Here is a 15270-nt window from a genome sequence, read left to right as displayed (position 1 = left end):
TGAGGACAGAGCAGGGTGCTGCACCTAGCCAGGGCCCAGGTAGGTCTGCAACGCGTAGTCCCTCGTGTACAGAGCTCAGGATTCTGCTCAGAAAGACCTATTATCGGCTCTCGCACACAAGAAGGCCTACGCAGACACTTGTCACCCCCACACTTAGTAAATACGGACACCGTAACGAAAAGCTCCTAATTTAGATTGCCACTGACACGATGAGCACTGTACACATGCGCTCGTGCACACTTACATACACGCACACACGCGCGCGCGCGCTCACACGCACACACACTGCTGTCTCCAAAGGCAACTGGGCTCTGCCTCCCACCCTCCTCTTCGTGCTTTTGAGCGCGGGGGCGCTGAGAACAACGGTCCTTGACTCTCCTAATCGAGTATGATCGTGAGATGCCACTCTTCGGTGAAGGGTGGAGCTGGGAAATGGGAAGGGAAACGCACCGAACATCTGGGATCCCAAAGACAGGAGAGAGTAGGGTCACCAAGAAATTCCACGCCCTCGACTTCTCCTGCTATCCTCCCTCCTCCTTACCCTCCCTCCCCCGCCCTGCCTGGGTCTCAGCATCGAAGTCGTCTTCCTCAGTGGGCCTGCCCTTGGTTTCCTAGGTTCGAACCTCTCCAGACCCGTCCCCAATGGATCGTTCGCATAGCTCTGTTCCCCCCTTGTAGTGCAGCCGTGGCGTGGATGGGGCGGGGCTTCATGAAGGTTTCTTGTGTCTTCACAGCTGGGCAATGGAGCCTGAGATTAACACCACTTCCGCCTGTGCTTTCCCCCATGGAGTCTAGTTCCAGGACTAGGACTCTAGCTCCAGGACTAAGTAAAAGAAAAGGACGTGGCTCAGGTAGATTCTGAGCCACGTCCTTTTTCTTTTACTGTGGCCTGGGAGATTATAGTAGTCTCCTCCCCGCGGGCGGGACTGAGCTGACGCGAGTAGGTTCCAGAAACCCTCAGCTGAGGCGTCGCGCAGTTCACACCTACTTCCCGCCCCCACGCGCCAGGACTTAGAGGCCCAGTGGCTGTTCTGGTGCTGTGTCGCCTTGGCTCCCCGATAGTGAGAGTTGGTGGGGGTGGGTGGGAAGAACGAGAAAATCAGCCCTAATCCCCAGACTCACAGGCTGCTGGAAAGGTTCCCATGGCTCAATTGAATTTAATTCAACAAGCATTTTTTACGCACCTACTATGTGCAAGACTGTAGTAAGCGTTGGCGATACGATAACCCCGAGCCAAGGATGCTCCAGTTGCCTGGGGGTCTCTCGTTTCTTGTTTCCTCATGCTTCTGAACCTCGATCCTGCTCTCTCGCTCCCGCTCCGCTCCTTTCCTCTCTTCTCTCCTCTCTCCTCTCCTCTCTTCTCCATCCCCTCTCCTTTCAGCCGCCTCTGCCTCTTCCTCCTCCTCCTCCTTGGATACCAAGTTACCAACGTTAAACCAATCCCCAAGCGCAACTTGGCCTCCTCCACACCCTGCCCCGCCCCGCGGTGCCGAGCCGAGCCGAACCAAGCCGTCCTCCAGGTTTCTTCCTCTCATCCTCTTCTTCACCCTCTCCATCTCCGCTTCTCTGCGCTCCGGCTCCGCCGGCAATGACCTTCTCCCAGCCGCTGCTTCTCCGGGCACTGCTCGCCCTTGTGGGGTCCCTCTGCCTAGGGCTGCTCGCTCTCTCAGGTAAGAGTCACCCCTATCCCACGCCTGTAGGACCTGGACAGGGGATAGGGATCCGCGACTTGAAGAAGCAGCTGATTCCCCGTGGAGTACTAGCTGCTATACGTCTCAGTGTCACCCTTACAACCTCAGCCAGCCAGGAAAGAAGCGAATGATACCCCCCCCCTCAGTTTAGGCCCCCAAACACTCTCCATCCCCCACCCCGGGGCCGTGCGCGCTCCCGCCCGCCCCCGCAACACGAGGCTTAGGGGCTAAGAATCTCCGACGTTCCTTTCATTTTTACCGAGTCCCGAAGCTCCCGACACTACTGAAGGACCAGGAGGAGAGTGAGAGGCTCGTGGTATCTAGCCCACTTCCAAAGGTCTCAGAAGGCATAGGAAATACCAGTAATACTGAGCCTGGGGTTCTGTTCGGTCCTTGGGAGGCTGCGCGTCCCCACAGGCGAATGATTAGAATTGGGGGGTGGGGGATTCCTGGGATCACTGGAGAGGGAGACGGACAGGGAAAGGAAGCGTTTAGCTTGGTTGGCTTTCAGAAAGCCAGTCGCCTCTGGTCCTGGACCGGTACATCCCGGAGGGCAACCTGGTCTCCTCGTAGGGGCGGCGCAGGAGCCATACTGGGCAGACCTGCAACCCAGGTCGGCATTAGTGGAGCGAGGGGGCTCGCTGTGGCTGAACTGTAGCACCAACTGTCCACGACCTGAGCGGGGCGGGCTGGAGACCTCGCTTAGGAGGAACGGCACGCAGAGGGGGCTGCGCTGGCTTGCCCGCCAGCTGGTGGACATCCGCGAGCCAGAAGCCCATCCCATCTGCTTCTTCCGCTGCGCCCGCCGGACCCTTCAGGCGCGTGGGACGATCCTCACCTACCGTGAGTGACGGTGGAAGGGGTGAAGCGGTCCCTCTGCAATCCTCTCCCCGTCGATTCCACCCTCTTCTCCGTTTTTTTCCGCACCCATCTTCACCTCCGCGCAGGTCTCCAATACCCACCTGGTATCCCTGAGTCCCTTGCCATCCCTCATGCTCACTCACCACCTGAGCCTCCTTTTTTGTCGCGCGTTCCCCATCCTCCATGTTCCTCTCTATCTCCCTTGTCCTCCAGCCTTCCTACTTGCGCCCGTCTCCATTTCCACTCCGTATCCTTCTTCCAACCCTTCCCAAGGTTCTCTTTTTGTGCCTTTCTCCTCTCCATCACACATCGCTTTCAACTCCCTCTCCCCATGCATTCCCATTCCTTACGTCCCTGTGCTCACAGAACGACCAGATCGAGTGGAATTGGAGCCACTACCTGCCTGGTTGCCTGTGGGTGAGAACTTCACTCTAAGCTGCAGGGTCCCAGGAGCTGGACCCCGGGGGAGCCTTTCTGTCACTCTGCTTCGGGGAGCCCAGGAACTAAGCAGGAGAAGGTTCCCGGGAGAATCGACCAGAGCGAGAGGAGCTATGGCCACGTTCACCACCACTGCCCGAAAGGAAGACCACAGAGCCAACTTTTCTTGCCTTGCTGAATTGGATCTTAGGCCCCACGGACTGGGGCTCCTTCAGAACAGCTCCACCCCACAGGAGCTCCACACATTTGGTAAGTGGGGAGAAATGAGACCAACTTTTGACCCTTGTCCTTGCACTCCTTCCAGGTAGAGAAGAAGGAACTGTTGGTCCTAGGGAAGAGCCTGGGAAGATTCCCAAGTTTGATGATACCAAGTTTGTCTTGGCTCACCCCCGGAAAAACCAGCTGTCTAACCCCAGTTTTCCCTTTGACTCTGGACCTCTAGCTCTGTCAGAAGAACAGGGTCCACTTAATTCTGTTTCACTAGCCTAGCCTCCTCTGCTCCTTATTTCTTCCTGTCCTCACAGCCTTGGCCCCGAGGCCCCCTAGCCTAGCATTCCCCAGGCTCCTGGAAGTCGGCACTGAGCAGCTGGTGAGCTGTGAGATGGACAAACTGTTCCCAGCTGAGGAAGCCCACATACAACTGGCTCTAGGGAACCGAATGCTGAATCCCCAGGTCATCCTGGAAGGGGATAAACTGAAGGCTGCTGCTACTCTCACTGTGAAAGAGGAAGAGGTTGAGGGCAAGGGCGAGGGCGAGATCGAGCAGGAGCTGACCTGCACTGTGACCCTGGGGGGACAGGATCGAAAGGCCCAAGAAAACATAACAGTCTATAGTAAGGAGGTGACAGGTGGGGAGAGGGCTGGCCCAGCCAGGTGGCTGATGGGGGAAGCCCAGGAGCTTGGACTCATGGGTTATGGCTCTCCTTCCTCCAGGCTTTCCTCAGCCCAGCCTCCAGGTTAGCGAACCCAGTGTCAGGGAGGGGGCCTTTGTGAATGTGACCTGTGAAGCCCGTCCAGGTGCCCAGGTACGGCTGGATGGGGCTCCTGAACCTCCCCCTGGGGAACCAGCCTGGCTCACCCTGACCGCTAGTGAAGAGGACGACGAACGGGTGTTCACCTGTGAAGCTCTCCTGGAGGTGAAGGGAGAAATACTTCGGAGGAACCGAAGCCTGGAGCTACAAGTTCTGTGTGAGTGTATCTATCCCCCTGTCTCCTGCCTCTCATGACAGGGCAACCATTCATCAAGAATCCCACTTATTAACATCAGAGTCTGGCTCCCTACTCATGTAATTGAATCAGCTTACCAGCTAGCAATTGAGGCAACTCACAAGGCATTTTGAACAGAAATGTACTTATTACAAAACAGATGAAGAGGAGGAAGGGTTTTGGGCCTGAGCCCAATAATAAGGGCCAGAGCTTCTCTAGGCAATCCTGAAACATGAATAGAGCCAGGACAATCTTGTCTCCAACAAAACACTCACTGTAAAAAACCCTGGAGATCCAAAACAAAATGAAAGAGACCTTGACCTAAAGGAGAGTAGATTATTCCTGTGGGGAAAGGGCCTCCATGCAAATAAATTAATGGTAAATAATTTGAGGAGAATTCCCTCTTAACAGAGAGATTATGGAAGGCAGAAGAGGCATAAAGGAGGAATGAGATAATCAGAGCACTGAAAAAAAGGAAGGTAAGATGAGAAGGAAGTGCATTCCAAGAAGGCAAGAAGTTGTTTCAAAGTTTAGAGGTCATGTCAAAGTCAGGGAACAGTTAGTAGTTCAGTTTGTCTGGAATGCAGGGATCATGAAGGGGAGGTACCTGACTGTGGAGAATCCTAATTGCTAGAATGAGTTGTTGGAGACAGTAAGGAGCAGGCAGATAACATCACAAAAACACAGACTAGAAGAGTTAGAAGGGCTCCTTGACATCCTGGTCAAAGAGACTAGATAGGAGGCTATCATAGCTAGATACTACAATGGTTAGAGAGTTGAAACTTGAGTCAGGAAAAGCTGACCTCCAATTTGGCTTCATTCTCTTACTAGCTGTGTCACTGAGCTGCTGTCTGCCTCAGTATCCTCTTCTGTAAAATGAGGATGATAATAGCACCTACCTGCCAGGGATTTTGTGAGAATCAAATGAGATAGTATTTGTAAAGTGCTTTGAAAACTTTAAAGCAATATATGCATACACATACACACACTCTCTCACACACACACACATACACACACACACACATATATATATTTGCTTTTTTGGAGGGCAGTTGAGGTTAAGTGACTTGCCCAAGGTCACACTGCTAGTTTTTTTTGTTTGTATTAAGTGTCTGAGGTTGGATTTGAACTCAGGTCCTCCTGACTCCAGGGCCAGTGCTCTATTCACTTTGCCACCTAGTAGCCCCTAAAGCACAATATTAATGCTACTTATTATCATTGTGATAGCTCTGATGAAAGGTATAAGGGATAGTATAGAGTGATAACCCTATGGATTCAAAGAAAAGAACAGATGTTGAGAGTATCATACAGTTCGAATCTGCCAAGATTTGGCAATTGATTAGATATAAGAAGAGTCAAGGATGGAACTGTTTCAAGCTCAAAGAAGGAGGCATGTTTTGGGGCAAGAACATACTTTCATTTTTTTAGTATTTCTCTTTTTTTTCCTTTTTAGAGGGGGGAAGGCAGGGCAATTCGGGTTAAGTGACTTGCCCAAGTTCACAGGGCTAGTAAGTGTAAAGTGTCTGAGTCCAGATGTGAACTCAGGTCCTCCTGACTCCAGGGCTGGTGCTCTATTCACTGAGCCACCTAGCTGCCCCCTATTTTTATAAAGTATTTCAAAGTTACAAAATACTTTTCATATATTATTTTATTTGACTCTGACAGAGACTAGCTACTGCAGATAGTCTTATTCATAACTGAGTCAGAAAGGTTAAATGACTTGTTCACAGTTCATGAAGCTAATAAGTATCAGAGGGAGGATTTAAACCCAGATCTTACTAAGGACAGGTCCAGCACTCTGCCCACTAGGTCACACTAGATAGGCTGAGTGTGGTATGCAAATGATACAGATGATAGAGGTGTATAGCAGTCAGAAGACCATGAAGGACTGGCATTCTGGAGACAGATGAGGAATGGGTGTCTATGGGAATCAGCTGAGTTGAGCTAATCATGGAATCCATGGGAATGAATGAGATCACCAAGGTAGTGTAGAGTTGCTTGGGGAGTGGATATAAATAATGATGCAGCAAAGGGGACTGAAGAAAAATGGTCAGACAAGTAGCCTAGAATGGCAGAGTTGGAAGGGACCTCAGAGGCTATCTATCAAGTGTAATCTACAGTGGCATAAGTAGCTAATCCAAGCTTTGCTTGAAGAAGGAGCTCCAGTTGGGGTGTGGGGGAGGGAATCCTGTCAAGTCATCCATTCTACTTTTGGAGAACTCAGGAAATGATTCCCCACATCAAGTTAAAATGTGTCCCTTTGCACCCACCCAGAAACACCTGGCCGTGTAACCTTAAGCAAGTTACTTAACCCCGATTGCTTAAAAAAATAAAATAAAATGTGTCTCTTTGACTTACAAGTTTCTTTTTTTTTTTCATTTGACAACCCCTGAAATAGTTGGTAAGGTATGGTATCCCTCCAAAGTCTTCCAGGCTATATGGAATTTTCTTTTTTTTTCTTTTTTTTTTTTTTTTGCTTTTTGGAGGGGGTAAGGTGGGGCAATTGGGATTAAGTGACTTGCCCAAGGTCACATGGCTAGTTTTGTGTTAAGTGTTTGAGGCCAAATGTGAACTCAGATCCTCCTAACTCCAGGGCTAGTGCTCTATTCACTGCACCACCTAGCCACCCCTGGAATTCTTTTTAAGTAATTCTTATCTTGAGCTCTTTGCTATCCTGGGTGTTCTCTGGCTTGTCAGTGTCCTTCCTAAAATGTATGTCACAAGCTCCAGAGAGGTCAAGATCTATGGAAAATGAGGAAAGGAAGAACCTCTACTCCTAACTGCCCCATTCTTGATTTCTGATCTCTGATTCTACCCCACTCCTGTCCCGGATCTTTACTCATATGACCTTGGGTGTAAACATTTCATTCTCAGGGCATCTGTAAAACAAGGGTAAAACAAGACATTCAGACTAAAACTATGTGACCTTCTAATTTTGCTTTATCTCTGACTTACTCTGTTGTGCTGATTTTGTCCCTTACTTGCCCTCAAGTTCCTTTTGATTGAGCTGAAACTCAGATCTCCTTGGGGATTCAGCCCTGAGGTTTGGGGGCACAGCCAACAGGGAACTACCTTCTCTCACTCCAGATGGACCAAGACTGGATGAGGCAGGCTGTCCTGGGAACTGGACATGGTTGGAGGGGATGGAATCCACCCTGCAATGCTGGGCTCCAGGGAATCCACCCCCGGTTGTGGAATGTATTCGGCCAGAGGGGGGGCCAGCCATCCCGCTGGGCCTGCCGCTGCCCATCAGCCGGGATCATGCGGGCACCTACCAATGCACAGCTTCCAACACAGTGGGCCAAACAACAAAGGATGTGATGGTGATGGTGGAGTGTGAGTGACAGTGGGGCTACCACACCTACCCTGGCTCAGCCCCATTGGAGGGAGGGCCCTCCCATCTAAGAATGGGTGGTAGAGACTATGGGGAAAGGGTCACGGGGTATATCCAGCAGTGCCAGGGCATTGTCCAGTCGGGATGGAGCAATGTCCAGCTGAGTAGCAGGGCTGGGGCCCCTTCTATTTTTAGAAAAATGTTTTATTGAGGTTCTTTTCTTTGTTTTTAAACATTGCTGTCACTTTCCAATGATGACATCCTACCAATTGAAGCCCCCACTTGTCAACAAATAAGTATGGTGGCTGCCTTTCTTTTCTTCCCCTTGCCCCCACCAATACCTTCCCCCTTTGCTACCAGATGGGCCAGTCCTGGATCAATTAGGTTGCCCAGAGAAACGTACATGGCTTGAGGGTACAAAGGAGGTGCTGACCTGTCAGGCTTTTGGGGTCCCACCACCCACTGTGAGCTGCATCCCCACTGGGGCCAGGGCCTGGCTTCCTGTGGGGCAACTTCAAGTGACCCGGGAACATGCAGGCACTTATCAGTGTGTGGCTACAAACCCTCGGGGCTCAGCCTCCACAAATGTGGCCATCACTGTTGAGTGTGAGTGGAGAGGGAAAGGGGCTGGGGTAAGGGCCAGAGGCAGAGGGCAACCTAGAGCACTGCAGTACCTGACCGCTGTCTCGTCCCTATGGCAGATGCACCAAGTTTTGGGGAGATTGGCTGCCCTGGTGCTTGGACCTGGGTCAAGGGCTCTGACCACCAGTTCTCCTGTGAGGCTGATGGGAACCCAGAGCCTGTGGTGCTGTGTGCAAAGGCAGGGAACCTAAGCCACGAGGAGCTGCTTTTTCCTCACCTGGGTTCTCACTTGGGTCATGACCCTGCTCCTGGGCTCTACTACTGCAATGCAACCAACACCCATGGGTCAGCCAGCAAGATGGTCAACATCAGTGCTGAATGTAAGCTGGAGCCCAGGGCTCAGGGTGCAGGGGCCCTCATCAGTACATCTGGTCCCCTGACTGACAATTAACCTTGCTGCCTTCTAGCACCACCAGAAATGGATGAGGCCAGCTGCCCAAGCCACCAGACGTGGCTGGAGGGGACACAGGCACCAGTCCTGACCTGCAGAGCCCAGGGCAACCCCACTCCAAGGGTCCAGTGCTCCCGAGAGGGGCCGCAGAGGCCAGAGAAGAACAGTGTTTCCAGGGCAGATGCTGGGACCTTCCACTGTGTGGCCACCAACAGCCATGGATCATACACCAGAATGGTCACCATTGGGGTAGAGTGTAAGTGACCAATCCTGGAAAAGATCCAGGACAGGAAGAAGAGGGCAGGGCTGCCAGGGGGACAGAACCAAGCATAAGATTCTGTCTGATTCTGCAGATAACAGGCTTCTCCACCCCCAGACAGGCCCTTGGTAGCAGAGCTGGTGGCCATGCCCCCAGGCAGTGTGAAGCCTGGGGGGAACTTTACGCTGACCTGTCGGGCTGAAGGATCCCCCCCAGCCCAATACAGCTGGCGGACACCTCCAGGAGCCCCAAACATTGGGCTCTCAGGCAACAACAGCACTCTCAGTGTGGCTGGTGCCTTGGGCAGCCATGGAGGTGTGTATGAATGTGCTGCAACCAACACCCACGGCAGCCATGCCCTTCGGATCACCGTGCATGTGGCTGGTAAGGCTAGGCCTTGGGGAGAGGGGGTAGCTGTCCCTAACAGAGAAGGCTCCAGGTTAGCTGTTCAGCAGCCTACAGCCTAGCTCTCCTGTGGGCATAAAGGGTCACAGGGGGCTGGCCCACAGTCCAAAGGAGTGTGGCTCAGTGACATGACCTCCTCCCTGGCTGTCTGCAGGGCCCTGGCTGTGGATTGTCGTGGGCGGGGTGGCCGGAGGGGCCTTGCTGCTGGCCAGCCTGGGTGGCCTCACCTATTACCTCCAGTCCACAGCCTGTAAGAAAGGAGAGTACAACGTGCAAGAGGCTGAGAGCTCTGGGGAAGCTGTGTGTCTGAATGGGAGTGGGACTGGGGCTGGGGCTGGGACTGGGGCTGGGGCTGGGGCTGGGACTGGGGCTGGGGCTGGGGCTGGGGGTGGGGGTGGAAGTGGTGCTGGGGCTGAGACTGAGGCGGGAGGAGCAGAGGTGTACTCCATCCAATTGACTGCCACGTGAGCCCCCTTCCCCTGGAGCAGGACTTCCCACACCCTTGTACCCAGCTGGGTAGGCAGCCCCTTCCTGGCATGTATTTATTAATTGATGTATTTATTTATGGAGCCTGAGTGCCAAGGCAGCTGTGATCCAGGATCCCCAGGAGCCCTTCAACTCCTGCCCCCTGAGTTTTCTATCCCTCAATAAACTTTTTATAAATGACTCATGTCAGCAATCTCTTGCCCTCCCTCTCCCCACCCCCTTCTCTTTCTGCCTCCCTCTTTGTCCATCTTTTCCTATGAGGAAGTTTGTTTCTATATCTATCTCCTTGTGTGAGTCTGTTTCTATTTCTGTATTTGTCTCTGTGTTTCCAAGGCAGCCAGGTGGGGTGGAAAAGAAGCACAGGTTGGGGATGGGGATGGGAGTGGGGGGGAAGAACCCCAAATGTTAGGCCTAGCTTTGCCACTGACTTGCCATATGACCTTGGCTAAGTCCATCATTCTATCTCTCTGGCATTGAGCTCCACATTCCTAAAAGGAAGAGATTAGACGGATTGAACTCTGGGATTTCTTCCAGCATCTCTGTAAGTCTCCCTTTCTGTTTCCCAATATCTTCATGCCTTGGTGTATTTTCACCACCCCTGTGCCCTCCTCAGTGTGGGCCTTTATTTAAGGAACTTTGACACTAGGCCCTTAGACTGGGAGAGCTCCAGAGGGCCTTCCCCTGTTCCAGAATGGAGGATCTGAGGGTACACAGATTGTGAGCACCAGCGCCAACCCCAGCCTTTGTGGGGCCAGGCTGTCTCTTCCAGGCTATCTCTTCCGGCCAGACCCAAGACTGCTGCTCCCTGGGTTTCCTCTGCACATGGGGAGGGGGTGGGGAGGGGGAGTGAGAGGGGGAGGGAGTAATCCTAGCAGGCAGCTCTGGCCAAGGCAGGATGCCTTCTGCCCCAACTCCAACCCTGATAGAGTGGAGGGCCAAGAGGAGGTTCTACGAAGGCAGGAAGAGCCTGCTCAGCTGTCCTCAGATCTCCAGAGGGCACTCCCAGCTCCCCCACCTAAACAGAGGGAAGTTAGAATCTCTCCTAAAAACCCAGCTCAGGTTCAGGAAAGCATCTTTGGACAGTAGAGGACAAAGTTAAGTCACAACAAAGAGATGTGTAAGCTAGACTAAGTGACCAGGATTTCAAGTTCTACCTCAGTTTACTCTGCCTGAGAAGCTCACTAAAGTCCTGAGATTAGGGCAGAGAGAAGAAAGAACAAAATGGAGAAAAGTCTCAATGCTTGAAGGGTGGAGGCTGGGCAACTTTTCTCCCCTTATCCTTTCTTTTCCTTCCCCCTCTAGGACTCTGAACAAAGGTCCCTTGGAGTCAATTTCCCCATATCATAGATAGGTAAACTGAGGTACAGAATAGGGTCAATAGCTGAGTTATCTTATCCCTCCTTTATCTAGACATTTTGACTTCTGGAATTGCAGATAAAGAACCTCTGCCTTAATGTCACTGATCTTCCCAGCCCTGAGAGATTTAAGTTTAAATCCAATAACTTTCATTTCTCTGATCCACAGTCTCTGGATATGATTGATTCCTGGTGGAGTTAATGGGTTCAGGAGGCGTGCACCTGGGGCAGAGTAAAACCTAGCCTCTGAAGCAGCTGCTTCCCATCTGCTAGTGGCTCAGTGACTCGGTTCAAACCATGCCCCCATGCCCCCCTCCCCCCCATCCCCTCCCCCTCCCCCAGGTCGTGAGATCCCTGAAGGACATGACTTCAGAGGTGGGCTGATTCTTAGCATGTCTGCATAAAGGAGGCAATAACCACACACGCATATGCCACCAGCTGGGGCTTTTTCCCTCTCCTCATTTTCTGTACCCCTCCCTTCAGCTTCCCCTACTGCTCCCACCCCAACCAATTCTCAGACACAGAGTTAAGGCCCAGAAGTCTCTTGGTGAATTCTGATGCTATAGCAAGAACTTCCCTGAAGAGATGGAAAATGGCCATGTGTGTAACAAGGCATATGACTATGTGTGCCTAGAGGAGGCACCCTCCCTTCCTCCCCCCCCCAAAAAAAAAGCACAGAGTAAATTGTTTCAGGGAGCATCTAAGAGGAAGGGTTCAGAAGACAGTAAGGGTCAAGGTTAGTAGGGTTATGCCTCCTCCCACCTAATCAGACAGCTGTCTTCTCTTGCAAGAACAGATCTATTTTATTTCTGATTTTTTTCTTTGGATGACTGGGGAGTGGGGGTGACTGAGGTCACTGCTCTTGCCCTCCCACTGGGACATGAATCCACATTTCATCAGGGCTATGCCCCAGGCTGGTGAGGATCCCCGCTCCCTGTCTTGCTCTCGCTGCAGCTTCTCTGGGGAAGCTCTTTTCCTTCTCCCCATGGAGCCGGGCCACCCGGGGCTGGATACTGGAGTCATGGCCTTCAGTCCCTTGGAGGGAAAGAGGAGTCATAAATGTGAAAGAGTGACCTCCCCCTGCCTTTCAGCCCCATGAACCCTCCCCTCTCCTACATTCCTCTCTAGCTAAAGTTCCTCTGAATGTACTTGGGGGCTAAGGATGGGCATGTAGGAAGAGGGACAGGATGAATAAATTAAGGTGGGCCCCGACCAGGAGCAGTTCCTTACCTTTCCTGCTAGGGCCTTGTGGAGTACAGAGCCAGGCCCCACAACGGGTACAATGCCCAAGTGGGCAGATGCTCTTCCTAGGTACAGTCCAACAGGCAGGGCAGCGGATTCCATACTTTTTGTACCTGAGTGAGGGCAGTAGGTGGTAGTGGTAAGAAGCATTTATGTAGCACTTTTTTTTTTTTGCTTTTTGGAGGGCAATTGGGGTTAAGTGACTTGCCCAAGGTCACATGGCCAGTTTTGTGTGTGTGTGTATGTTAAGTGTCTGAGGTTGCATTTGAACTCAGGTCTTCCTGACTCCAGGGACAGTGCTCTATTCACTGTGCCACCTAGTCGCCCCATGTAGTACTTTTAAAGTTTTCAAAACAAATCTCTCATCCTCCTAACAGCCCTGGGAGGCAGCACTATTATTATCCCCGTTTTACAGAAGAGGAAACTAAAGCAGATAGCACTTTGCCCAGAGTCACACAGCTACTAAATGTCTGAGGCTGGATTTGAATGTGGGTCAGCCTGACTCCAGGCCCAGCTCTCTGTCCACTGCACTGCCTCACCCTGATGTTAGAAGCTAAGAAGCTGTCACTGAGTTCCCTCCTGACTCTCCAAGGACCTTGAAAGGAAGGAAGGATGCTTGAATGCCTGCATTCCTATCCCAAGTGGGATAAAGCTTCCTTCCTGATCCCTGGGCCAACTCAGAGCTCCCAAGCCTGGCCCAGGGTCACCTGACATCCCCTGCTCTTGACCAGCATGTACCTGATGCCACATGCATTACACAGCGGGGTCCCATCCTCTGCATCCCGCCACAGTGGGGTTCTCTGGGTTCGGCAGGAGGCACAGCATCGACTCCCTGGGAAGTCAGAAGTGTAGCAGGAGTAAGGGAGGAAACAGCCACCTGGTCAGACCCTCTCTAGGCCTAATGGTGCCTTGGACCTGGTTAGTCTTCCCTGTGCAGAAATGGGCATCTGGGACTTATGGTCTAGCCCTCCCCACCAGGTCCAGAAGTCTTAACCCAGGCAGTCAACACAGAAAGAGAAAAAACAGCAGCCTTGGTGATGGGGAAGAGACAAATTTGGTGGAAAGAGCGAGAGAGATGGCAGACAGGCAGAAACCAGATGGCACAGCAAGATTTTAGCTTCCAGCTGCCGAGAAGCCTCCCACATACCTGGGGTATCCTGATGGTTTGATGTGGATGCCTCCATGGGACTAGATAAGGCCCCCCACCTCCGGGAACCACAGGCTGAACTGTAGGGGGAAATTGGAGGAGGATTAGGCCCTGACCATCATCTCTGTGCTCCCAGAAGCTCTTGGGCTTACTTATAAGAAGAGACCCCTGAATTATGCCTTCCCTCAACTTACCACCTTCCTACCTTTTGCCCCAAGTCAGCCTATCCCCACTCTGCTGTCCCCAAGTCTCTCAGGCAAGAGGAACATTCAGCCTCTGGGCCAAGATATGTGAGGAAGAGAGTCCTGGATGTCCCAGCTCAATACCTGAACTGGGCAGTGATTAGCAGCTGGTGCCCTTCCTGAGCAGGCTTCAGGTGCATCCTCAGCACAACACCTTGGAATCCTGGTTCCAGGCCCTCGGCTCCCCGCTGGGGGTGGGGCTGTTTGCGGAGGGTCCTGCCTGCCAGGGCCTGGAGGTCAGGTCCCCTACCCAGTCCCACTCTCAGCCCCACCTGCTTCCTGGCCCTTGGGGGGCTCAGTCTGTGACACTGAAGGCTGATGAGGGCCAACGAGTCCACAGCATCCCAGGCTCCGGCACCCCCAGGGGCCGTCAGGGGGGCCAAGGCCCTGGGGGGCAGTGGTGGCTCCAGCCAGGGTTCAGCTCCAGAGGCTTCTGGGACAGGAGCCTGCCGGAATCGCTCTGCTGTCTCCTGGAGGAAGCACAGGCCAGTCGCTGCAGCTGGGAGTGCCAGCCAAGGAGACCTAGGGGGAGCAGGCAAAGGGATTAGCTGCCCTCCCCCAGGGCCCACAGACTGGCCCCTGGCTGACCCTCCCCCAGTGGCCCCTGGCTGACCCTTAGTGAACCCAAGGAATGTCCCCGGGGTGACCCCCAAGGATCCCTGTTGGGAGAGCTACTCCGGCTGGGCCCGGTCTTCCTTGTCCCTGAGGGGCAGGTAGGGAGGTGGGGGAAGGTCTGGGCCCTTATACACCTGCTGTCTCCAGGGCCCTTGTTCTCTTGGGGCAGGATTAAGGAGCCGGGGCAGGAAGAGAGGCGAGGCAGAGGGTGCACCCCCTCTAGCTCTGGCTCTAGGCAGGTCGGGGCCAGCAGCTCCCGAAGGACATCAAAGTTCGGGGTGGGCTCCCCCTCCATGGCGAGAGCTGGAGACCCCACCCCAGACCTCCGGCTATTCTGGCCCCCGCCCCCGCCCCCGCCCCCGTCCGGGGAGAAGAGGCTGCAGCTGAGGAGGGCGTGGTCACCGCGGAGGCGCTATCCCATGCTGAGTGTCCGAGACCCCAGCAGAGGGGCCATGCTGCTCCGCCAGGGTAACCCTGGGCAGATACTCGGCTGTGTACGGATAGTCCTGCCTTAGGCTAGTCGTTATATACCATATTTCTTCTGCCCCACCCCCACTCGTTACTTGTATGAACACTGGGCTAGTCAAAACGTCTGTGAAGCGGATTCCTCATTTATAAAAAGAGGGGAGGTGATTGGATTAGAAGCTTTCTGAGGTGCCTGGCAGTTTATTCAGCTCATTCCATCTTCTTAGTCTTGGAAGAGCACAGAACTGACCTCTGGGACACTCGAACTCCAGTCCTGGCCTTGCTCCTAAAGAACTGATTGACCTGGGGCAAGTAATTCCATGTCTCTGTTTCCTTATCTAGATTCCATTTTCCTCAATCAGGTCCATATATTTATCAGCCACCTAGAGGCAGCTAGATAGAATGCTAGACTAGAATCCAGGATCAGCCCCATTTTCCCATCTGTAAAATGGGGATAACATTAATGACACATTATATGTAAATCTCTTTGT

At 52.9% G+C, this 15270-nt stretch overlaps 2 protein-coding genes across 2 annotated transcripts; one reads left to right on the top strand and one right to left on the bottom strand.

Annotated features, from left to right (window-relative positions):
* Window positions 1-1000: 1000 nt before the first annotated feature.
* On the top strand, window positions 1001-9860 carry ICAM5 (intercellular adhesion molecule 5). Its single transcript, XM_069083102.1, is given in 12 exon segments — window positions 1001-1487; window positions 1490-1670; window positions 2265-2534; window positions 2919-3239; window positions 3515-3823; window positions 3924-4178; window positions 7284-7532; window positions 7891-8136; window positions 8232-8492; window positions 8580-8819; window positions 8940-9206; window positions 9382-9860. Coding segments are annotated over 12 exon segments (3120 nt in total). The 5' UTR covers window positions 1001-1280; the 3' UTR covers window positions 9696-9860.
* Window positions 9861-11854: 1994 nt separating this feature from the next.
* ZGLP1 (zinc finger GATA like protein 1) lies at window positions 11855-14613 on the bottom strand. Its single transcript, XM_069083208.1, has 6 exons — window positions 14449-14613; window positions 13784-14221; window positions 13458-13537; window positions 13049-13142; window positions 12299-12423; window positions 11855-12103 (listed from the first exon to the last, which is right to left on the bottom strand). Exons 1-6 carry the CDS (start codon window positions 14607-14609, stop codon window positions 11922-11924), a joined length of 1080 nt encoding a protein of 359 aa, XP_068939309.1. The 5' UTR covers window positions 14610-14613; the 3' UTR covers window positions 11855-11921.
* Window positions 14614-15270: the final 657 nt, after the last annotated feature.

This window comes from Petaurus breviceps, unplaced genomic scaffold (assembly GCF_028583685.1).
Source record: "Petaurus breviceps papuanus isolate PSGF00001 unplaced genomic scaffold, PetGlider_PUasm1.0 172, whole genome shotgun sequence".
NCBI classification, from domain to species: Eukaryota; Metazoa; Chordata; class Mammalia; order Diprotodontia; family Petauridae; genus Petaurus; species Petaurus breviceps.
Note: the sequence above shows the minus strand (reverse complement) of the source record. Positions and strands in the feature narration are given on the sequence as shown.